The sequence below is a fragment of the Thunnus maccoyii genome, chromosome 20, assembly GCF_910596095.1.
Source record: "Thunnus maccoyii chromosome 20, fThuMac1.1, whole genome shotgun sequence".
Classification (NCBI taxonomy): Eukaryota; Metazoa; Chordata; class Actinopteri; order Scombriformes; family Scombridae; genus Thunnus; species Thunnus maccoyii.
This window is the reverse complement of record NC_056552.1, coordinates 4,116,492-4,141,832: the sequence shown is the minus strand read 5'-3', so window position 1 is coordinate 4,141,832 and position 25,341 is coordinate 4,116,492. Positions and strand designations below refer to the sequence as shown.

At 40.2% G+C, this 25,341-nt stretch overlaps 2 protein-coding genes across 2 annotated transcripts; one reads left to right on the top strand and one right to left on the bottom strand.

Moving 5' to 3' along the window:
- Positions 1 to 608: 608 nt before the first annotated feature.
- Positions 609 to 7,121, bottom strand: LOC121887597 (BTB/POZ domain-containing protein 17). The gene is made up of 3 exons (XM_042398505.1): positions 6,086 to 7,121; positions 3,616 to 3,913; positions 609 to 2,174 (listed from the first exon to the last, which is right to left on the bottom strand). Exons 1-3 carry the CDS (start codon positions 6,171 to 6,173, stop codon positions 1,100 to 1,102), a joined length of 1,461 nt encoding a protein of 486 aa, XP_042254439.1. The 5' UTR covers positions 6,174 to 7,121; the 3' UTR covers positions 609 to 1,099.
- A 6,588-nt stretch (positions 7,122 to 13,709) lies between these two features.
- On the top strand, positions 13,710 to 25,300 carry gpr142 (G protein-coupled receptor 142). Its single transcript, XM_042398506.1, has 3 exons — positions 13,710 to 13,922; positions 20,380 to 20,534; positions 22,331 to 25,300. Exons 1-3 carry the CDS (start codon positions 13,915 to 13,917, stop codon positions 23,287 to 23,289), a joined length of 1,122 nt encoding a protein of 373 aa, XP_042254440.1. The 5' UTR covers positions 13,710 to 13,914; the 3' UTR covers positions 23,290 to 25,300.
- The last annotated feature ends 41 nt before the right edge of the window (positions 25,301 to 25,341 follow it).

The window sequence follows — 25,341 nt, the reverse complement described above, 5'->3', positions numbered from 1 at the left end:
GAACATTTGGTACCTGGTAAGCTTGATTTGATGATTTGCAAACCAAAATATGTCTTGACGTCCAGGATAAAAAAATTGGCCAAGGTTTGTTGAAAAGTTAAAATTTTTATTAGATATCTAAATTACATATAATTGTTGTTTCAACATAATTTCAATGAGTATCTTTCAATGCGAAGCAGGTCCTAAGTACATATTAAATGTAGTCATTCAAATGCTGTTGAAGCAACTGTTATATGTCACTTTTCAGTCAAATTTTGTCTAGTTTTAACCTCGACGTCAAGATGTAATCTGACATTAAATCAATGCTTACTGGGTGATGAATGACAATTGTTACCCCTTAATTGTAAACGGGGTAAAATAGCACCATTATTAAAAAAACAATACAAAGAAAATGTTGCAGGAACAGAACCTCAAACATGAAGGATAAGCCTGGCAATTTTTCTTAATGTCAACAAAATTAAAAGACTCCCGACTTCCCTACTCTGCCTATTAATCTTAGTCCCAAACCCGCTGGTTCCTACTGAAGACATAAACCTTAAGAATTGGGTCACAAATATATAGTTGTATTTTTTAAAAAGGCTCAGTCATTTCCTGAAACAGCTGGGCACTGTAGTTTTTAGCAAACGTTACTCAAACTGGAGGAAATACTGCATTTGTTGGGGACTATTTTCAGTGGCAGATTCCATTTGGTGTTCTGGTGAATATTTCCAGCAGGACGGTGTTGAAATGATGTGTGTTTAGTAGTTTTTGGACACAAATGGAGCTCTACAGCACAGAGGGATACTTGTCATTATTAACTGTTGGTATTGATCTTTTCACAGGATTTGTTGACAGTAAGAAAATAAAATACAAAATTTCACCGGACTTGTTCTATAACAGACGTGTTGTGATTTTACACTCTGCAGCTCTCAGATTCTCATGAATCAAGCTTTACAATGTGTTAGTTGCCCAATGAAAACAGCAGTTTAATGAGACAATGATCCAAACATCACACACGAGGAGGATTCAGATCCACGTCCCCATGATGTGATATGAGCGAGATGTCGCTTCAGAGGGTTGGAGTTTTGTACGGCAAGATGTGGTGGCTCAGAGAGGAGGGTCAGTTCTTGGTGGTGATGAGGGTTTGGTACAGTGGCTTCACCACAATGTGGAGGAAGAGGGAGCTGTCGATGAGGTATTCAGACGTCCGGCGGTACAGGTCGGCTTCGGCCAAGAAATCCCCGTTTTCCTCGGTGCTCTGGTGGAAGTTGTAGACGTGTTTCACCACCAGTTTCCCCTGCTGCTGAGCCATCACGAGCACCGTCTTCTGGAAGTTCACCCCAGCGAAATCGGCACTGGACGTAGCCGGTGTGATAATGATGCGAGGGCGCCCTCCCTCCACTCGTGTCGGCTGCATGGCGCCTGTCTCTGTGTATATCGGCCTCATGCTGAGGGGTAACCAACGTGGCGAGAACAGGGCGTTCCAAGTCACCCGCTTGCTGGCATCATGGCCGCTGGGTCCCAGCTGAGTCTGGAAGCTGGTGCTGCGGTCGTCTCGTGTTGGGTTGTTGATGATCCAGGATGACCCCCATACTGGTGAGAGGTAGTTCCTGGGCATGAAGAGGCTGCAGTTCACGTCAAAGTATTTGGCCATGTGCAGCGGTGACGCAGAGTGAAACTGGTAGGACATATAGAGGAGGTCACGCACCGACTCCTGATAGCGAGCCAGGACTGAGGACTGGGTCTGCAGACGGAAGAGCTCCCGTGGCGGCATCATGGCGTAGCGCACAGCTCTCAAAGCGTTCTCCGCCGTCAAACCGTCCGGCTCGTTCTGAATAATCCAGGCCTCCAGCGCTGCAAAGAGCTCCATCTCACTCTGCAGAATGAGGTCTGAGCGCTGCAGCAGAGACATGAGCAGCTGGCTGCTGATGGTCACCCACTCTCCGCTCTGCAGCACCGACGACAGGTTCCAGGCCAGATACTGAAGGCAGTTGTCCCTCAGAGTCATGTCCCCGGCTATCAGGGCGTACTCGTACCAGCCCGCCACGTGGCCCGAGGGGGAGTCCCGGGCCAGATTCTTGGTCATGTACTGGGTGATGCCTTGCTGGAGAACCAGCACCTGATACTTAGTAGCCAGCTTGTGTAAAGGAGTGGCCTGCTCCAGACGCAGAGAGATCTCACCGCAATACAGATACCTGCAGAGGGAGGAAGTAGAGGTTGAATGTGCTTTTGAAGGACAGCATGTATGTTTAGAACTTACTAAAATTTAATGATGATACATCTGAGGTCATAGTCTTTGGTCCAACAAATTCTACCAGCCTGGTTCACAAAATATTAGTCATTTAGAATTAATTTTCTGTTTTGATGTTGTCCAGTCACGCCTGTATCTCATGCAAATCTCCAAAGTTAGGTCAATTCTATCTTCTACCGACTTACATAAGGTTATACACATGTATTTGAGAGTTTCCCTTTCACCTAAGGAACAAGAAAAAGTCTCCAATAGCCTAGAAGGGCTCATCGGGAAGGGGGGCCTTAAAGAGACAGGAGTTAAGACGGCCTGTTTCAGACAGAGGCTGAACTGAGGGGCTGCAAGTCTGTAGAATGATGTATGTGCAGAGTTTGAGACTAGATGATTGTTTCCACATTCATCTGCTGAAAGTGGAAAGTTTCTCTGTGCTCATTGAAAATCTGATTTTAAGGGGTGTGCCTACGAACATGATTTGTGACATCACAACTAGTTTGGAGCCAATCATGGTCCAGTATGCAACTCATACAAGTGTGATGTGAAAACTTGAAGCCTTGACTTGCACATACACTGAGAACAGACTTTACTGTGATGTAGAAGACATCTCATGACCAGCAGTTAAACTGAGCTGAAATATATTTACATATTCATAGATTCCTGGATTTTTAATGAGGGAGAAGGAGAAGATACCATTATAAGGATCACAGAACACAGTAATTATACTTTTTTTCTGGAAAAGCAATATCTGACACACATTATTATATTCCAAGCAGAATATTTTTGTATGTGTTAATACATGTCTGTAGGGGAAGGAAATGCATTTTATGAACTATAAATCATGCAAAGATATTGCAGTAGAGTCCCAGAATAAATATATAAACCTGAAAATGTGCATGATTTGTGCCCTTTAACTATCTTCAAATCTCCAAATGTCTCCTTATTTAAAGTTGCAGCTGAAAAACACTTTTTGCTTCACAAAATGGACAAGAAGTTTTTATTGGTCCAATAAAAAGCAGGTCATTGACATTTGAGATAGAAATAGATTTTTTTATGGAGACTCCTAAATGTCTTACTGCTACACCACAGGACCTGCTATTGAACAATCCAGGAGTTTACTGACTGGTCCATTTGTTTTGTAGTCAATGTTGTACTCATTGATTGTGTGGGTCAGATGTAGGGCTGCAGAGTTCATCCCTCTAGAGGAGTGTTTTTCAATCCTGGTCCTGGGACACCCCTGCCCTAAATGTTTTAGATGTTTCCCTCTTCCAACATGCCTGATTCACATGATAACTGTGTGATAACTCAATGAAAGTGAGTGAAGCGGAGGGTTGATGTGTCTACAGTGTGATATCTCCCTCATACTGAGAGGAAAATATGCTCTCCTGTCTGACCTGATGAACTTGTCAAACACAGCAGCACAGTCGGAGCTTTCTTTCAGGACCAGGGTGCTGCTGTTACGGCTCAGCAGCATCTCCTCAAACACGGGGCTCTGCAGCGAGAGCACCAGCGAGTGAGCCTGGATCACCTTCACCTCGTCAGCGTTGGGCGTCTCCACCCTGAGCGACACGTCACTGCCGTTTCCCTGAACCAGCAGGGTCTCCAGACGCTGCACCAGGGTCAGGGAGTGACTGATGGTGTCTGTGCTGCCGCCGCCACCTCCCTCCTGGGCCCCGTCGACCTTCAGCATGCCTGGCAGAGGTGAAGGAGGGACAAGTGGAGTTATAGGATTGGGAAATAAGTAGATGCAGTTAGCTGCAATAAAAGTAAAAAGTTGAATTTCCTACAGGAATGTGCAGAAATTGCATGCTGGATATTTATTGGGGCAGATAATGGGGAAGTATCATCCAAATCTATGCCATTGATTAGTTCGGCTGCACGGGTTGTCTGGATAATGAGGGATTGTGGGTCACGTTTAATTAAAGCTTTGTTTCAGCTGAGGCGGTTGTGGCACAACCACCCTCCCTCCCTCCCTCCCTCCTCTATTACTGTAACTGCCAGGCTCTTGATTCATATTAGCTAAGTTCCTCTTTCTGATTCTTGATGCACTTCCTTTCCGCCTGATAAAAACGGAACGCAGTGTGAACTCAGTTGTTGACGGTGATGTTCCCCGTAAATCACTAAAGATACAGTTTCAGCTTTAGTCAGCTCGCACACACACACAACTGAGGATGTGTCGTAATGGTAGCAAGCGGTCATCTCCAAGAACAAACCCACTCAAGTCAACTGTGGTGTTGAAACCTCCGGCAGTGTAACACCCAGTCCTACCAATCAATCTAAACTTATAGTCAGTCATACATCTCCTCTGTTTGACCACATTTATGAAAGAAGGTATAAAAGGGTCGGTTCACCCAAATTACAAAAAACCCTACACTTTTTTGTTTTTTATATTTTTTTCTCGTTCATCTATTAATTTATCCAATGTTCTCTTTCATTACCCTCCCTCTGGTTAGAGCACTTCTCAACAATCATGCAAAACTCTCAACTCAACTTCAGCTAAGTTACAATTTGATGTTATATTCTGTTTTCTTTTTATGTTTCATGTCATTGAACGTTATTGTCCTGATGTTCTGTCGTTTTGCACCAAAGAAATGTGCATTTTTTTATACTTACATAATTTATTTAGATCTTTTTTTACATCATATTTTAGTTGTGTCTCACACAGAGTAGTATGGCCACAGAGATTTTGAAAATTAAGTTGTAATATTAAATTCAGTTAGAAAAAGTGACAATATTTCTTGATTGTAACTCGCAGACTATTTTATTTCACCCATTAGCATCTTATTATGCTGTTTATTGACTGTAGTAAAATTATTTGGGTGGGGAGGGGGTTGAATCTTATGTTTCACTTTTTTTTTAAAGGCTCTCTAAATAGATATTAATATTTTCTTTGGACCCTTCAAACGGGCTATATCCTCCACCCAACGTGTTGTGATAATCAAATAAATATAGTCCCTCATGCCACATTAGAGGTTAAATTGAAAAACAAAACAATTCCAGCCTCTCTGTCGTCTCAAAATTGACATTTTGGTTCTGTTAGCTATAATTGGCATAAGTCAAGAGTCAAGACTTGTGTCCTCTTTATATGACACTGTTATGAACTTTGGCACACACAGAAGCTGTAACATCTGTAAAGTTATGTGCGTAATTACACTGAAATTGAAGGCTGAAATAAAACATAAATCTGGAGTGACAGAAACATGAACACAAAAAAGTCAGACTAGCCTCCCTTCAGACAAAAGAATAATAACTTTTATACAATACCTTTTTGTATTTCTTCACTGGCAATAGAGCTGCAACGATTTATCAATTAGTTGATTAGCAGAAAATGAATTGCAAAATATTTCAATAGTTGATTAATCATTTCCAGTCATTTTTTAAAGAAAAAAAAAAATCTAATTTTTCTGATTCCAGCTTCTCAAATGTGAATATTTTCTGGTTTCTTAAGTTCTCTGAGATAGCAAACTGAACATTTTCTGACATTTTATAGATCAAACGACTTATCTATGATTTGAGAAAAAATAAACTGATCAACAATGACAATAATCATTAGTTGCAGCTGTAGTTGGCAAGTTGTTCAAACAAAAATAGCTCACAGCGATATGGGTCATATGGGTCTTTTTCTTGTAATTTTGGGTGAACTGGTCCTTAAATGCAACACTGAAAAATGACATTTATATTCATGAAGAGGAATCCATCCATTATTAGTTAGAAAGTCTTCTCAAACACTCATTTACAACAATACGACTCTGGCGTACGCACCCACAATCATCTAGCAAGCAAACTACAATCAGTCAGTTCTTGAAATAACTAATTAAAGTTAGACTAGACCACAAATGATCTAACACACCCTCCTTAACTCACCTGCAGCAGCTGCCCCCAGGTGAAGACAGACAGCCAAAAGCAGCATCCCAACATGTATTTGAACCAGGCGGCGGTCTTGTTTCACCATCTTTTGGTCTGGATTTCTCTCCGTCTGCCCTGCCGGCTGTGGAGGATGAGGGGGTCTGTGTCTGAATATGGGACAGGGGTTCCTTCTTGCCACATCCGGCCCACCGCCACCCTCACACCCTCACACACACACACACACACACACAGAGAACCTCATCGATTGGTGGGTGGAATCAGGCCTGGGTTGTTTCCATGACTACCACTTTGATTCTGACTTTCCTATCCTTGGGTATTAGCACTCGCTGCATGGCATTGATTGGGTGGGGAGGCTGCACGGGGGGGACCTGAGACAGCTCTGGACCGGGATGTTCAGAGTTTGATCGAGTTAAAACACTTATAAGATCTAATCTACATAATCTGCTGTCCAAAAATGAACTTTATCACAGGCTGATTTGGGACCCTGAAGCTGCTATGATAGGAGATCAGTGAGAAAATTAAGCCAGTAGTTGCATTAAATCTGTTCCACATGCAGTTTAATCAAATGTGTGTCACTGTGCTCACCCAATTCAGCTCCTGTGCGTGACACAGCAACATAAGCAATTTATTCACAGCTTCAGGCTATAGCACGCTTCATTAGGAGGCGAGTAAGTTATACGATCAATACTTCTCTCTTAATTATTTTTTTTTTCACTCATTTTTTTTTGAAAACATGTGTAACCTCTAACCAAAATTTGAGCTCTGTTCAACAGCAAAGTCATTAATAATGACTCTGCAGCTGATATTCGTGCTGTTTTAAGCTTATGATCTGCTTCGTGGTGTCACGTCAGCGCTGTTTGACCCCTGCCTGTGTTTACGGATCACGTGTTGCTGTCAGAGTCGATGGTGATCCCGGCAGATGAGTTCTTCTATCCCAGTCTGACTCTGGATTGAAAGGAGTCCTCTGTGTCTGGCTGAGAGCCAACAGGTCATACTGCGGCCTGCATTGTGCACACGCAAAACATCTGATTCTTCTTTGTTTTTCTGTTAAAGAGATATGTTAAACAGTTAAAGGAAAAGGCTGGGGATTTTCTATATTTTTTTTTTACTGTAAACAAATCTCATGTGCAGAGCCAAACCAACAATGAACTGATCTACTAACAAGTATTGTGTGTGTATCCAAAATCTGATATATCTTATTCCTCTGTGCCGTAGACTTCTGTTGTTGTCTGAAAACTATTAAAAACACGTCATTGAGCCACATACGCTGCACTGGGTTCCTTCATTAGAAAGAGTTTGGTCACATTAGTTTGTTTAGAAACTGCTCCAAAGATTAATAACACGTAATCACGTTTTCAGTCTCTGGAGAGTAGTTCTGTGTAAGGCATACATGCTAAACAATTATAAAGGTTAGTGTTGAATTCAGTCCCCTGTACACTTGACTTTGTACTGATTCTGGTACAAACTGGTTCCAACAGCAGCAGACACAGCTGTAAGGTCTTTGTGACAAATGAAAAATGACTCTTTAAACTGAGCAATGACATTTCATTTACTCACAGCATCTAAAAATGACATTTCATTAAATTTGGCTGTGACTTCTCTTTCTATAAAAAAACATTCTAGTACACTCTAGATAATCTAGGAACCTTGCTGTCATCCATTTTTAGGGGAACTACTTACTGAAAAAATAGTCCATTTGATAACTGTTCATTGTGCACCCTGTTGAACTCTTAGATGTGTCAAAACCTGGACAAATCAAACCAAAACTACCGGCCTTTTGTAACTTGTACAAAACATATCTTTCATATCATGGTAACACTGTGGTTGTACTGGACAACATCCGTGCTTGTGTGTATGTGTGTAACCATCTCAAGTCTTTGCAACAACCGCTGCAATCCATAAAGAGAGAGAGAAAGGCTGCAGTCAAAGCCAGCGAGTTCAACAATCTACTATTCAAGACACTACTAACTGTAGTTACACATCATGTCCACTAGAGGGCAGACAAGCTGCATCTCATCAGCTGCCAGGATCCAACTGATGCACATTATTCAAGACAGGATGTAGCTCTTCACCTTGACTCAGGGCCTTATGACAGAAATAAGCCTGTGAGCTACTTTAATGTCATTTTCAAAACAGTAAAAATTATCATTAAGTATGTCAGCCAAGTCAATTAAAAGGAAAAGAGGAGTGAGTCAGAGAGCTGGTGAGACACAATAAAAGAAAATTAAAGAGCAGTCCATTTTAAAAATGTAAATGTCAATGTACAATATGTGACCCATATGATTATAAGTGCGTATGTGTGTGTATGCATGTATAAAATTAAAGTGGGTAATTTTTATAGACATTTTTACATTATTTTATATTGTATGAATATGTAGTGCATAGTGTATTCAAAGTGGTATACAATAAATAAAATAAAATTTAAAAGTGTGTTAAAATTGTGCTTTTTATGAAATTATGTATTTTTTCTAAAGCAGCACAAGAAGTTATTCCTTTTCCTCGGCTTTCCTTTTTTTCCATGAACAAACTATTCATCATTTTCCTCTCAAGCTGCAAAAAGTCTGTGATTATAAACTGTTGAGGATAAAAATTCAAAATGCACTTCACTTGATTAAAATCAGCAGCGCTTTTTGCCAAAAGCAAACTACTGTTTCTTTGAACATTCCAACATGCAATGAAACTATGAGCATTTATACACTTTATCATGTTTCCTAATGATGTGCTTAAGCCTGCATTTTCATTTAAATGTAAACTGATTGTTTGATCCATTTCAGAGAGTTTAGATGTTTTTACTGAGGATTGATTTTTTTCACGCAGCTGCAGGTGACTCATTTATTTCACGTAACTGTGACTGTATTTGACCTGCGACTGAACTAATTTGGTCGCAGGTCAAATACAGTCTTAATTTATTGAGTAATGGAACATTTGTGTCAGACAGAGTCACTGCTCTGGTATGGTATGAACAAATAACATAGACGTGTGATATCAGCCAACCAGATAACCGTAAAATATTTCATGGCTGTTATTGGTGTCTCTTGCCATTACAATGAAAGCAAATTGCAAGTTTCAAATTTAGTGTTTTGTGCATTAGAGGAAGTGCATTCCACAATAAAAGCCCAAGACAAAACACACAAAACACAAATTACACGTGCAATAAAAAATAAAACAGTTAAGATAACCTGTATTTCAACCTTAAAAAGAACATATTTCCTTTTGTGCATCGAAAAGAACAATAAACCATATTAACCAAATGCATGAAAAAGATTAAAAGATTGTCGGCCAAACAGAGAGCATGAAGTCATGATGAGTGTGTGCCTGTTTGTCTGGAGAGCTCCTCATGTTTCAGCCGCTGAGAGTCTTATTTGCTTGAAAGCTGCACAGAGCGACAGTTTGGAAAGCTGAGGTTATGGCAGTCGTCCAAACTGATGTGACCTGCCTCAGCATCAGTTTATCTCACTGCAGCAGCTCCATTAGCTCTGCTTTCTCTCTCGTTCTGTTTTTTTTTTTTTTCACTCTGACAGCACTCCAGCTGCAGAGGAAGACTTGTTTGTGTGTGGTAATTGTTTCTGAGGGACGAGCTGAATGTAGGCAGATAACGGTTTACTATAAATCTGAACTGACAATAGACTCTGCAGGCGTGAAATTGGCTCCTTGAGTTGTTCACTTCATGCTGTAAATTCATAATTATGTTATCACATATTCAAGGTGCAGCCCATCCTCACAAGAAAAATGACAGTATAGGTCTAAAATTCAGGCCGGCAAAAACAACCTATAGTTACATTTGCGCTGTAGTAATTCTTAGTAGTGACATAGTTCAGATGACATCAATATAAGGCGACTTGATAAAGGGATTTAGCCTTATCAGGAGCAGGCGCGTTGGGCGGATGGCTAAATAGTTACATGGCAAAAAGTGGCCCACTGGCTCCTACTGAAGACATAAATCTGAAAGAACAGGTCACAAATACATAGTTTCATTTTTAGTAATCTCCTAAAACAGCTGGGCTCTGTAGTTTTTAGCAAACATTGCTCAAACAGAAAGAAATAATGCTTTTGTTAGGGACTAATTTCAATTTAATTATTACACGTTTGTTGCTTGAGTGAGTATTGCTGGCAGGACTGGTCTTTCCTTGAAGGGAGGAACTTTGCTTCCTATTTTTATTTACCTTTACTAACTTTTAGTTAAGTTAAAGAGTACGTCTTTCATCACTGTGTATTAGTGGCCCATAAATGCAGGTTCTGCAAGTTTGAGGATATATTACTATGCATGCTTGTTTACCTCACCTTTTAATTAGTTTAGAAATGCAAATATACAGTTTTGTTCCTTCTCCAGGGAGCCATTGGTGCCAGAATTGACAGACAAGATGTACAGTGCTACTGTGCATTGATGAAGCCATAAAGATGTACTTAAATGTGACCTCAACCAGGGAACAAGGACAGGAATGAGATCTTTTCATGTAACCTTAGGAGGTATTTTGAACCAAACGATTATGTGTATATCGCGTTACTTTTGTAATGCAAAGATAAACCAGCAAAATGCTTTAATTGATTTTTTCTGAATATGGTAATGAATAAAACATTTTTCCAGGAGAAATAAAAAAGGATTTTGTACCAAAACATACTTTTGGTTACACAGATGTACTGTGACTCATGCTCTTAGGCTCATGCATTGAACATTTATTTAAAAAACTTAAAATTGAACTAAATTGTATCCCAACAAATGCAGTAGTTAAAAAAAACCAACAGTGATGCTTCCAGCTTGGCAGGCGCCAAATTCAACACAACAGCCACGCTTTTATTCAAAGCGACTTACAAGCGAGGCGAGACAATCAAGGGTTAGAAGACAGTGATTCAGAAAGAGCTGTGGTACAAATTCTCAAGTAGCTGACCAGGTACGTAGAAAACACCAAAAACAACAAGAAAATAGTGCAAAAGTGCTAAAAGGTTTAAGGGGCTCAAGTGTTGAGGTGTTCATGGAAGAGTTTTCAGGCGTTTCGTCAATATACCAAGGGAGTCAGCAGACCTTATGGAGCTCGGTAGCTTGTCCCACCATTGCAGAACCACAAACAAGAAGAGTCTAGATAACGATTTCTTACTGGGCAGTGATGGTACTACCATTGTTCATTTGTAGACTGGAGCGGATCATACTTTTGTTGCTGCACCTGCATCTCCTGGTTTGTCTTGGCACCTTTAGTCAGCAACACTTCTTTTTGCCAACTGGCACCCACCTAATTAAGTAAAAAGTTGCCCAATTGGCCAAAAAAAAAAACGCCCAATCTGGTAACACTGGAAAGGCCTGCCACCCCTTGTTAGAGTTGCTAAGATATGATTCAGTTGTGTTTTTGAAGGTACAAATTATAGAGGTACAAAAACTTCAGTGTATTTGAACAGAGTACTGCATCGGTGCTTTGCTCTGGGTTTTCTAAGGTCATTATTGTCCATAAAAAGAAGATTGGTTTTCTGATGACTGTGGCGACGCATATCAACCACTGCATCAGAATCATGAAGCAGAAAACATTAAGCTGATCTCATCATATCCAGCTTGATTTTTATTTATTCCCCCCGCATCCTGTGCATCATCTGCCTCCAATCTAACCCGGTCTGATCAATTATGAGTCATGTCTGTGCATGATCATTCGCTGCTGAGGTTCATTGTTTGCCTGAGTGAACCCCTGACGAACTGTAAGGTCGGAGGTATAAAAATATGGAAAAAACACACATACAATAATTGGCAGCTGCAGGGTGAAGGAAGCCATATTGGGTCAAAGTGAGCTCACGTAGTCCTTAGGTTTGCAAATGGTTTGTCAACAGACTGAACTGATGGATGGATTAGTTCTACAAATCTACCCATTTAATGCTCTGTTTGCTTTGGAGCTTTGCTATCGTCAACAATTTGGAGTCGTGAGACGGGATTTCTCAAAGGGTTTAGTTAAATTAAGGACACATTTGTCTTCTACGTAACAATAACGCAACTCTCAGACCCACTGATCTCAGTGACTTCCTTGCTTGTAATTGTGTTAGTTTCATCCGCTGTTAAGAATACATACATGAAATTAGGAAGTTGCTCCTGCTGGGTTTTATTATTTGGTCTGATCCCTGCTGGTGTGCTCTGCCGTCAGTTTCATTGAGGTCTCAGAGCAATTGATCCCATGAAGACTTGGCCGAAACTTAACCAAAACTAAAGTCGTAATCGCCAACAAATGTCTATAAAACTTTGGAAAGTTTCTGCTAATCACACTTCAGTGAAAAGTTTTGTTTTTCTCCAAACACTTTAACACTTAATTTATCATTTTTTAAAATCTTGCTGGAGTTGTTACACCACCAATTTTTCTATAATTTACTGGCTGACTATCTATCTGCAATGAGCTGATATCTGCCATTATATTATCTATCTAGTGTGTTCTTACTGGAAAAGTAACTACAAAGTGTCTACAAACATTATACCCAAATTTTAGTTAGTATGTAGACTAAAAAACACATTTTTGAGTGTGATGTTGATGTACTGTTTGCCTGTAATGTCATGTTTTCACTTTTCCAGTGTGAACACATACTCAACACTTTTAAAAAAAAAATTAGTACGTAGAATGTAATGGGACACAGTTTAAAGCTGCTTTAATCAATAATTTTTATGAGAACAATGTCTGATCTGTCAGTGTGTAATATGTCGTGCGTGTCTCGTAGTGATGAACCTACAGAGAATTATCAGTGACTCTGCAGCTCCCCTTGGCTTTATGGAGCTTTATAGCGAGTTTTGGCTCATTTTTTAGCTGTCGGGCTGCAACTTTACTGTTTTGGTTCACTCTCAGCGCTCTCATAGCTGTTTTCAGAGGAAAAGCTCTGAAAAGTCACTGTACACTACCTGCTCAGCACCAAACGGCAAACAGACACAGTTAGCTGTAGACTAGCTGGTGAACATAGTGGAGCATTTAGCAGATAAAGAGCCAGATGTTTCCCTCAGGAGTTGGTAGAGAACAAAAACAGAACTAAAAGAGAGTAAATATTGGACTTACATTCACCAGGTGTACAGAAACACGACTCAAAATGAATGATAATGTTGCTCCGTAACTGCTGGATGTGGGAATAAGTAACTGTTAGCTAACAAGTTCAACATATCGACTTAAAAGCTGATGATATGTCAGTGTTGTGTTCACTACTATCAGTTAATGCAGGTTTAAGTAAAATAAGAAAAAACATTTTGCTCTTTCTCTTTGTGAAGTTGAATTGGACATTAATCAAACTGCAACTCTGACCTTTAACAATTAGTACTTAATACATACAGTATATAGTTAGTATACAGTATGGAATTTGGACACAGCATCAGACTGCATATTGGCAGCTTTGAGTGTATTTATTTTGTTGCTTTTCCAGTGTAAATGCACTTAAGACTTAAATCCCAGTTAGATGCCTTTGCGATATTGGAAAACAGCCTAAGATGCGTTACCATTTTTTATTGGACGCCAGACTTCATGTGGTTTTCCATCAGTTTCTCCTGTAATTCCTCTCTGCACTCTTCTCTTTCTGATCTGTTTCCTCCCTCATTCACCTCTTTCCGTCCACACATCAATCCCTCCCTCTTTCTCTCTTCCTTCCCTAACCCCCTCCCATCACATTTTCACTCCCCTCTGCCTCCCTTTCTCCCCTTTCCCTCTGCTCACTCGTTGCAGTGATGTACCGGCTGCTTGGACTCCACTTCTCCTCCTCCTCCTTCTCCTTCACGTCTCCACAGCGGGTGTCCAGCAGCGATGACGGGGACTCTGTAGGAGCCTCTGGGGGAACGACAGAGCGGAGGACTGGCTGAGACCCAGGTGGAGAGTCGCTGTGAAAACTGGATGTCAAGGTAGGACTAAAGACAGTGAGATTGACCATACAAGGGTAAAACAAAGCCAAAGAAAACACTTTCCAGTCACTATTTATGCACACGTGTCTCAGCTGCTCTGCTGCAAAAGCATGAAATGTTTCTGTTCCTTGTGCAATCAGCATTGTTATACATCATTGACTTCTTGCAATGATGGTGCAAGGTACAGTCTTATTAGAAAAGTTATTTAGGGAAGCATGGAGAATGGGTCTGGACTGTATCACTTCCAATTGTTTCATAATTGACATCGTGTTGAACTCAGCTTTAATATTAGCAGAATTTACTTGATGCATTTCCGTGTTATTTCAACCCCCTGAATCTTCCAAGAAATAGACATTTGTCATCATATCAGCCTGTAATTTCTGATGCCAAAATGCACTTCTTCCTGTCTTCTTAGTAGCGCTGACCAAGGGTCAGGATTTTGGCCTCAGGGATGAATTTAACAGTAAAAGTCTGTAAAGTCAGATTCCAGTGTTGCCTGTCATCCATCAGTGTTCGATCCAGACTGAGCATTGTGAAACCTCATCTCCAGGATCCAACATGAAGCCTGAAATAGCTCTCACTTTCCTCCTAAACACCAAAATGCACTCTCCTCGCACGGATGTGAAACAGTGATATGTTTGCTGTACAGTAATGCTGGCAGCAGCCTTTATCTGGCAGCGCTGTTGTTTCAGGTGCACAGTCTCTTGATGAATAATTAAGAGGACTCAGAGAGTTCAGTTCAGCTTCCTGGGCACTGAACCCCCCTGCAGAGTCACGTCCTATAGCCTCCAGCTACATCTCAAGCCTGGGAAGACTGTCCAAAATAGAGTCTTAATGAGAAACATGCCTCAGCCAGCTTCTGGTCTTCAGACTATCCGCTCAGTTGTCCTGTTAAAGTTGATGGTTTTTAAAGGGGGGGATTCTTCTGTCTGCTGACATTTGACTGGAGAAGCATGAGTAGTTACATCAAGGTATTAATTTCCCCTGTGTAAGAAAACTGTGGCTGTCTGAGAGTCGTGACTGATTAAACTAGAGTTAATAAAACACCTCTGAAGTGGGAACAACTCTATTACCAGCTGCAGAATGTGCAGCACCCGAGGGACCGAGGAAAGGACATTTCTAGGGAGTTAAATGTAATGAAGAGGTAGCAGAGGAGACGCAGACTTCTCCAGGTTTCATTCGCAGCCTTCAGAATTAAAGAGGACGTCAGCCGGTGTAAAAGAAGTGACTGCAGAGATATTGATTGGTCAATGTAATTACTGGCCCCTTGTGTCGTGTTTTGCTGGCAGCCTCACTACATTCTCATTCATAACAATCATGTTTCTCATTGCTGGTCCTGAGAGGATGATGAAACACATCAGGTGTCTTTACAGATGAAAAAAGGCAGAAATAACTCACTTGCAGGCCTGCAGATGTCGTTTTACTTTGTTCCTTGTGTAAATTTATGCAGTAGTGGTGCTTGAGTCCAATTTTAGTTTGCTTTGAACTGCGCTTTTTTAAGCAAAAGTTCCAAAAAAATCAATTTCCAGCCTCTCAGATGTGAACATTTGTTGGTATTATGTGACAATAAATTGAATATATTTGTGTTTTGGACTGTTTGGAGAAAAGAAGCAATTTGAATAAGAGGTGATGTGAATTTTTTGCTATTTTCTGACATTGTATATATCAAACAGTGATGGACTAATTAAGAAAATAATCAGCAGATTCATCTAAAATCAAAATAATACTTAGTTGCAGCCCTAGTTAGCTGCTTTTATTGCTTTTTAAGCTTTTTCTTTATTTCTTAAACCTTTATTTAACCCGGAGGTCTCATGAGATACATAATCTCTTTTACAAAGGAGACCTTGCCAAAATGGCAACAAACAAGGTCACAAAGTTACATAAAAACACGTCATTTACAACAATCACATCCAACAAAACGAAACAGGATGTTAGAAATATGAGAGAGAAAACTTGACTATGTAAAAAAATGAATTCCTCATGAAACCCTTTTTTTAATGTGATGTTTGAATGTCTGATATGAAGGCAGCGTTTCCAGATGAAGTTTTTCTTGTACATTTTTCCAAGCCCAGGATGAATAGTCAAGCCTACAATGTAGTGAGTCTGACACCCGCTTATACTGGATGTCATCATAATTGAATTAAAAATGTGGTCTGATGAAGATTTTTCTTATGCGGCAAACAAAAAACATTTCTTAAAACAAAAATAAAAACCTAGTTTCAGTTTCAGTTTCTTTGCACATGAGTGTGGAAAGATAAATTTTCAACCAGCCATATTCCAAGATACTTGTATGTAGAGACTTTTTCTAATTCAGTTCTTTCTGAAGTTTTAAGATTGATGTTGTCTGATAAATTAGGTTGTTTGTAACTGATTACATTACATATAACATTTTCAACACTTTGAACACATATTGTAGAAAGCAGATAGAAACAGGTGTGTTCTTCTCAGAGGTCAGACACTACAGTATGTTGGGGTGAATGTATATCTGCATGCTCCGTGCACCTCCCATAGGAGCTTAACTCCTATTAATACTGGATAGGACATCCTATCTCAGCACATGGGATACTGTTACATAACAAAGAGTGAAATATGAGAATGCCTATATTGATAAACAAAGCAACTGGCTCGTATTTGAGTGAAACAAAAAAAACAACAAAGTGGAGTCAGATCATTCTGCAAACTCTGAGCTGCAGATTTCAAAGCATTGAGACGAATTATTTAATTTATGGCCTGGATTTAATTCTCGGTGCCAAAACACTGCGAGCATGTCATGCGATTAAGACTTCTTATCATAACATGCATCATAGCTGAGGCTGTAGAAATGAAAAATACATCAGCGGTTAATTCAGAGACAGGACAGACATGAGATAGTGATATGTTACACTAAATATTAAAACAGTATGAAGACATTTAGTCGGAATACAACACTTCAGCTTTCTGGCAGGCTTCACTTCACTCCATTAAAAAAATTTGATGCAAGTTCACTCTTGGTGTTGGAAACAGCAGTTGACAAATCTCATCACAAGGTCTATTCAGCAGCTGCGCTGGAGCTTTCGATCATATCACATTATCTTCAAAAGATGAGTTTCACCAGTTGTCGTGGAATTGCAGATGTTTACAAGATCGAGAATGAACTTTAAATCTCTACTCCACTCAGTCTGCTGGTGAAGATTGTGTGATATGACAAAAATGGTAAACTACAGAACAGCGAGCAAACCGACCTTGTGGAGCGATTAATTTGTCAGTCGCAATTTTTCTGCTTAGCAAAAAAAAACTCTTTTATGAAAACATTTTGCCTTTAAATTATAATTTTCATTTAGAATGAAATGTAAAAATGTGGCCGTGCAGTAACAACTAGAAAAAGCGACTCCTGAAGAAAAGAGCTGGCAAGTTGCTGACTGCTGAAATGTTTGTGCATGAAAAGCTGTAAAAGTACATTAAAAGTAATAAAATAATAAAAGAAAGGAAAATAGACAGAAGGAAAGAGAGAAAGGAGGAAAGAAGGGACAAAAAAGGAAGGAAGAAGAAAAGAAACACCCTCATTGGGACTTTATTAAAAAATTCTTCAGCAGTCTAGTTGCTTGCGGCGAGCTCCTGTTACCTTTTGGGGCTAAAAATCACAGATAAAACAATGAAAATGAACAAAATCAGCAGTTGAATATGGCTTCATTTTAAAGTGTGAGACTGAAGATGAGGCATTTCAGACCTTTTCCCCTGTAACAAATCATGCAAAGACCTTCAAATGCCTTCTAGTGGTTGACGTCAATCAAGGAGCCAATTTTAGAAGTTGTGAATCAAATATGGTCGTCTCCAGTGACTCCATCCCCAGCTTCTGTCTGCCAGCTCTGTCACAAGATGACCACAATACCTGAATCCTCCTGATCTCACTTAACTCCTCCATCTTTCACAAAATACAAAATATATTATACACAGTTTTCAGGGAGCTCTCCGCTAAATCAGAATCCACATCTAAAGGAAAATAATAATTACAGCCACATTCTAAGAAAAGCAGTTAACATAATACCCACCTCTCCCCTTTCTGCACAACTATATACTGGATTACATCATTGATCTTGATTGGTTCGATCCATGCTGGTCTGCCTGGTTTATTGTGCTGAGGTGATATTTGATGCGCAATTTTATGATCACATTCCTGCTACAGACCATAAAATGTGCCAGTCAGATAATGCACATGCAGGGTTTTGACACATAAATAGCCTTTACAATGGTGGTAATTAAATATGACCCAACTGTTAGGAGTAGAGATTGCCCCGCTCACATCATGAGACCAGTTTCACTGGTTGGGTTATTGTGGCTCCATGATGATGTTTACGTTGGTTGAGCACCCACAAATGGTTTGTCACTGAGAGCTTGAGAGATAACACAGTCCAAATATGGTTTCATGGATGAGTGAAGTAAATGAGGAGAGCAGGCAGAGGAGAGACAGATGGAGAAAAACAGGATGGATGGCACCATAGGTGAAAAGGTGCTATGGGGAGACAGGATAATGACTCAGAGGAGGGTGAGGGTAACGGGGTCATCGCTGTCAGCCCATCTGTTGTTGTCGACCTGCAGTTTAATTGACTGAGTCCAAAATCTGGGGGGTTTTTTCTTTGTTTTCCACAGTTTATTTCTGAAAAACAGCAAACAGCTCAAAAAAGCAAACACCATTAAAGCGACATCACTCTGAGTGAAATACAAGATGCAGCAACATAAAGCAGCTCATCATCTGCAAATAATAATTTGTTGAAACTTGATGGCATCATATGAGACTGATACTATAGAGAGCTGAAGTCATGGCATCACATCCAGTTAGCCTCCGTATCACTAGCTTCTCTAACTCACTGCAATTTCTCATTCAGCGTCTCTTAAATTAGTCTTTCTGAGAAAATTAAGCTTGTTCCTGGAGTTTACTTTCCATATTCTCAACCAGAAAAAACTACAGTCCCCATTAAAAGAACTTCAAGTGTAGTAGCACAGGTACTTACATCATCGTAACTTGGTTTTGTTTATATCCATAAAACTCCCCAATGCTTTCTTCTAAAGTAATTTTTCATCTTTGTAGTTGTAAATTGTGATTTATACAGCATTCACTCCCCTCCGTCCTGCTGTTATTACAGACATGTCCGAACTCGCCGCCACCCCTCCACTGGACTCGCCTCCTCTGTCTGGCTGTGACATTTAGCCTGCAGGGACTTATGGGATATGATGTTCATTAAAGGTCACTATAAAACATCAATGTTGAATAAAAAACAATATTAGATTGTTTTTCAGAAAACACAACATACCATTGTGAAAGGTTCTGTTCCAAGGCTGGATTTTTACTTATTAGCGCAGTTACAAATATCAATGGGATTTTTAATGAGGTTTCATACTTCTGGAGTGGAATTGATTTCGACTTTCTATGTACAGTATGCATCTTCATGTATTGATAGATATCATAATATACATAAAAGCTCATCATATAAAACCTAGCTATGCCCACAGTCTGATATAAGACATAATTTCTTTCTAACCACTGTGGCATAAACCAAATTATTAATAAAAATATAATTATCTTTTATTTTATTTGTGTAAATGACGTATCCCAGAGGTTTTCCTGTCATTGGATAAGCTTTATGGAGCTGCAAACATGCCTGAAATAATTTTATTAGTCCAAGTTTCAGTTGAGAATGTTGGTGTTTTTCCTTCTTGATGAGACTTATGGGTGTAAAAGCAGTCAAATTTAAAGCTATTTACTTTGAACACAAAATATTCAAAAACCACTCATGTAAATCAAGTTTAGTATCACAGATGTCCTTGTAAAGGCCTTGCAGAACAAACTGTACTGTAGCATTAGAACAAAATAAGTCTGGCATTGTTGTATATTTTTCTTACTGTTCTAAAATCTCATGATAACACCAAAACTACTTGATACTTTCCAACAATCCTACAACGTCTGTGTCACTCGGACCCAAATTTGTCCCATTTAAACAGGTCACAACTATATAGTTTCATATTTAAAATAGACCCTGTAATTTCCTAAAACAGCAGGGGACTGTAGTTTTAAGCAAATGTTACTCAAACTGAAGTCAACTGTGCATTTGTTGGGGACTATTTTAAGCTGTGGATTGATACACATTTGGTGCACTAGTGAGCATTTCCTTTTCTTTTCCTTCTCCTTTCATGATAATGAAGAAACATGTCACCCAATACAGCGGTGTGGCTCACTGACGTGTTTTTAATAGTTTTTGGACAACAATGGAGGTCTACGGTTTTGGATACACAGACAATATTGTTAGAAAGGTCATTTTATCTTTTCATGGGATTTCTTGACAATAACAAAAATACAGAATATCATCTGCCTTATCTTTTAAGTCCACAAATTCAACTGTTTTCCTTTTGTTTCTTGCTGTCTTATTTAAAACACTGACTGTGAGGCCTGAAAACATTCCTCTGTCTCTGCCTTATTCTCTAGGGGAAGCGCCAAGGTCATGATCGACTGGCCCAATGTGACAGCGGCCGGCCACCAGGAGCTGGGCCTGAAACCTGAGGAGCTGCAGAGGTCCAAATGTGTCCTGGGCTTCATTCCCGTCATCTACTACAGTATTCTGCTCTGTGTGGGAGTACCAGGTACACTGATGGCAAAACATATCTCACTTACCTCTAGTGGTATCTTGACATGTTTGCTCAAAAACTCAATAGCAAAGCCTCCATACAAAAAAGTCCTATAAATGCATAAAATAAAAATAAATTACCCTTTAAAACTACATCATTTTATTGGTTGCATTTGTACTGACCCACAGTCAATGTGTAAACTGAGCAGTTTTCTCTGCACTGATATGTATTTATAACATAAATGGGAACTGCGCAAGGCAGAAGAAATCAATACACAAGTGAGTTAGAGGTGCTCAAATGAACCAGTGAGGTAATACACAGTTGTAGCACATGACCAGGCACTGATGGCTGGCAACTCACAATAATCTAATCATCTAATAATCGGTTTGTTTGGCTTCATGGCCTATATATCCATCCATTGATCCCACCAGCCAACAGTCTTTGGAATCTCTCTGCATTAAAATTTGAGTCCTCAATAATTCAGAGAGAGTGGAAATACCTGTCACTGTGATGGACAGCATTAACACCAGCATTGTTCTCATTACTGTGCTTCACCTACAAGTCGATGGCAGTGATTTGGTATTGATCCAGCAGGGATTTAGGCAGTGTGGTGTTCTAAACACTCGGACATGTCGTCATAGCATGCAGATGACCTCCGGACGTCGCATCAAGTAATTGGCCCCAAAGGGAGATAAATAAAGAGGCCAGAGGGCCGAAGTCAACAGCTGTATGCTTGAAAGGGTCTGGTGGTGTTGTACAACAAAATGCTGTGGAAATGTCCTGCTGCTGACCAGATGTTTGAAAAAAAGAAAGATACTGTAAATAGTACAGAGGAGATACTGTATTGGATGTGCTACAGGGACACAAATAAGATGTTTTTTCTTCTTCTGCATGTTCAGCTTTTAAAAAGTAGGACTGCTTAACCCATTACAGCCAAAATGACTTTTTTATCATTTGTTTTGTCCTAAAAAAACATGATCATGCTGTAGAAATGTATAATTTGCATGAAAACAGCTCATAAAAAATACAGTTACTTCTAAAAACCAAGTTAAACTGTTACTTTCCTCTGGTTTCGTAATCTCTGAGCTAAAGCTTTAGCAGATAAATTCAAAGCTAGCTAGTGATAGCCACAGAAAACCTTGGCTAAAGCTACATTTTCGAAATTTAGTTTGTTATTCAGAATAAATAAGGCAGTAGCTAAATCCAGTCATTATGTAGTTATGAGACATTTGCTAAACTGGTCCTGCTAATGGCACCTTGCCTAGCTTGGCAGAGTGGCAGTAGGCTAACTGCCATTTTAACATCAAATTAACATATGATTTGATGTAATTAAGCTATAGTTAAATCACTGTTAACTATTTGAATGTATTAGATTGTAGATCATTTTAGTTAACTTCTAATGGCCTGTTTACAATATTAAACATAAATGTTGCCATATGTACTAGAGTAAGAGCTAATTTTTGTATGCAGTCCCTTTGTAGGTCACAATTAAAACATATAATGTAAAACGTAAATTAAAAACACAGATGAATTTAGGCTAATCGCTATGAGTTCATTTTCTTCCTCAAACTAGTTCTAGAGAACAAGAACTTTTAAAAAACAATTGATTGTCCGAAGGCAGAATGTAGTATCAGCCTATAAGGAGGAAATAAAATGGAGGTATTACAACATATCAGTCTGTTACACAGTTTGTTGGTGTTTGTTTGACTGTTTCTGTGGTTACTGCTTTCGTCCTTTTCATGCTGGTACACAGTATATCATAGCAGCTAATATGATCTAATTTTCTACTTTGTTCTCTTTGCTTCTGTCAGTTAACATCCTCACAGCAGTGGCCTTGTCCAGATTGGCGTCCCGCACTAAGAGAGCTCTGTACTACTACCTTTTGGCCGTGACGGGCTCAGATATTCTCTCCCAGCTCTTCATCATCTTTGTCGGCTTCCTGCTGGAGACGGCGGTTTTTCACCGTGATGTCCCCGTGCTCCTGCTGCACTTTGTCAGTGCTGCCGAGTTTGCCGCCAACCACGCCTCCATCTGGTCCACCGTACCCCTCACCGTGGACCGCTACGTGGCGCTGTGCCACCCCCTCCTCCACCGGCAGATCAGCTACCCAGCCCGAGCCAGGAAGATCATCGCCACCGTCCTCATGTTATCGCTTGTATCAGGCGTGCCCTTCTTCTGGTGGTCGGACATGTGGCGGAACAGCCACCCGCCCACAGCGCTGGACACCGTCCTCATTTGGACGCATGTGACTATAATCTACTTCCTCCCCTGCAGCATCTTCTTAGTGCTGAACACTTTGATAATCCACACGCTGAGGGTGAGGCAGAGGCAGCAGCGTTGCAAGGAAGAACGCGGGCCGAAGTCGGCACCTCCACGGCGACTTGGGAAAACCACCGCCATGCTGCTGGCCATCACCTCTGTATTCTCTGTGCTGTGGGCTCCCAGGACCATCGTGGTCATCTACCACCTGTATGTGTCCTCAGTTCACCGGGACTGGCGCGTCCACCTGGCCTACGATCTGTCCAACATGCTGGCCATGCTCAACACAGCTGTGAACTTCTTCCTCTACTGCTTCGTCAGTAAGCCGTTCCGCAGCGCCGTGCGGGATGTTGTGCTGCTCAGAGGTGGCCCCCTGTATCCTCGCCGTGCTCTACCACAACAGCAGGCCCCCACCAACGCCTCCATCTCTTCCCTGTACAGTGGGAACAACAAGCGCTCACAGCGGGACTCCACCCCCTTGTCACCTCGCAGGGCCAGAAAGCCTTCGTGACCCCGTGCCCCCTCCTCTTAATCCAAAACACCCATCATCCCACGGTCCCTGAGCACTTCTGACCTCAGAGACGCACTGTGTTCCAGCTACGTTCGTGGACAGCAGCCAGTCAGCCCTGGAGCTTTCTCAAAGGGCCTAAAATGAACTCAACCGAGTCACAAGAAGCAGTTTTTTGTATTATTACATGTCACCGGGTGTTGTTTGTCCGAGTAAATCAGATAAGATGACAGCATATTTATTATTCTTGAGAGGAATTTGACAAATTTAAAGTCGGTTTTTAGCATTTTTTCTTTTCCATACAAGGTAGTAATATGACAGAATTCTTTTTTTTTTACATTGTTCAAGGGAAACAAGAGAAGAATAATAGTATGTTTTTGTCTTCAGTCCAGTAGTTAGATCTGTGGTTAGTACACAGGAGAGGAAAAAAATGAGGAAATTAGTTAAACTCATTTTTTGCATGCTGCTAAATGTGATTCATTCATCCTCACAATCCCACTTTCGTCATGTTAAGCAGAAGTCAGTTTGCTTCAATCAGTTTAAATCACTCTGCTATGATACTCTGGAAGCACCACAGAGGGAGTTTTAATTTGAACTGTCTGCTATCTCCTGCAGTTGTGTAAAGATGCTGAATGCCCTAAAGACAATCCGCCCCACTGAGCGCAGCCACTCGAGCAAAGAAATCGCACTCTGTCTCTGCAGTGCGCTCCCAGGCACAAAAACCACAGCTGCTAAGGCGAGTGTTTATTTTTCATGAAATGCAACTCGATGGAGCCTTAAATGAAAGCTTGCTGTTTAAGCGGCAGGAGTGAAGACCCTGCTCTTCAAACAGCCACTCTGCTACATCACCAACATGGCCTCAGCCTTGGCTAAACAAACCACGGATTAGCCTGATGGTCTGCACAGACACGCACAGAAACACACAAGAAGGTACACACTCTTATGCATGCACGAACACGCGCACACATACACTCATCACCTAGTACATTTCCATTCGCCGCAACAAGACTTTTCATGTGACATCATTGTAATTTGATGAAAAATTAACTGTATCAGTTGTTGTGTAAGTGTTACTTGTAGTGAAAAATAAGACATCTGAGCTTAAACCTCTAACTGCTAATTTGCATATATGATTTTATTTAACAAGATCTGAACGAGCCATCTGTTGTTGATGTGTATGTACAGTAATTTTTTGTAGAGCCCCTATGCTGTCAATTAGATATTTCATGTTACACTAATGTGTTGTGTTAGGCAGCTTTCTAATGTTGAAGTAGATATTGAGAAATGAGCTGTTTCTGTAGTCTGATAAATGACTTGATATTAATTCTTGATTTTTAAAGCTGCAGCCATCTGAGCACGATTACAACAAAGCAAAAAGAATAAAAACAGCAACAAGAAAAACAAACAAATAAACCAACAACAAAGAAATCCAAACAAATCAAACCCAAAAGCAAAAAAAACACAAGAGATAGTGAACATCATTAAAACCAAGTCAGCAATTAGTCCAGACTTTAAGGGCTTTGTTGGTAAAACAATTTTTCTTCTGTTTTTATGCCAAGCTTCAAGCTTCAATTACCTAAATATAGCTAATTCAAACATTTGCTGCATTTTGGATCGTAAATCATATACTATCAGTTATGATTATACTGGTTTTAATTGAGCATTTTCATATATTGTATAAAAGGCTGCTAAATAGAATTGTATATGTCAGCCTGGTCTTTACCTAAACATTTGATTCCCTCAAACATTGAGGTATTGGTCATGTCTAAGAGTTACATCTTAACAGATGACGTTACTTTACTTTTCCACACAGTTGTTTTCATAGTAATGAGACTGTAATTGTTAACAAAGATTTGTTGGAATTGTAAGAGTTTGGGCGTGTTAGTTTATTTAGAAACAGCTCCAAGGACTAATAACAGTGTTCACATTTTCAGTCTTCGAGAGTAGTTCTTTGTAAGGCAGATGCCATTGAGCATGTGCGGGAATTCGATTCTGTTCACAGAGCTTCGCTAGCTTCTTGTGCTACATATCACAACTTCTTGACTTTGTACTGAA

Coding starts and splice junctions, on each gene's coding strand:
- LOC121887597 (XM_042398505.1), bottom strand. CDS start 6,173: ATGGTGAAACAAGACCGCCGCCTGGTTCAAATACATGTTGGGATGCTG. Junction 3,914..6,085: donor CCTGGGGGCAGCTGCTGCAG/GTGAGTTAAGGA, acceptor CACCTCTGCCAG/GCATGCTGAAGGTCGACGGG. Junction 2,175..3,615: donor GTGTTTGACAAGTTCATCAG/GTCAGACAGGAG, acceptor CTCCCTCTGCAG/GTATCTGTATTGCGGTGAGA.
- gpr142 (XM_042398506.1), top strand. Junction 20,535..22,330: donor GCTCTGTGTGGGAGTACCAG/GTACACTGATGG, acceptor TGCTTCTGTCAG/TTAACATCCTCACAGCAGTG.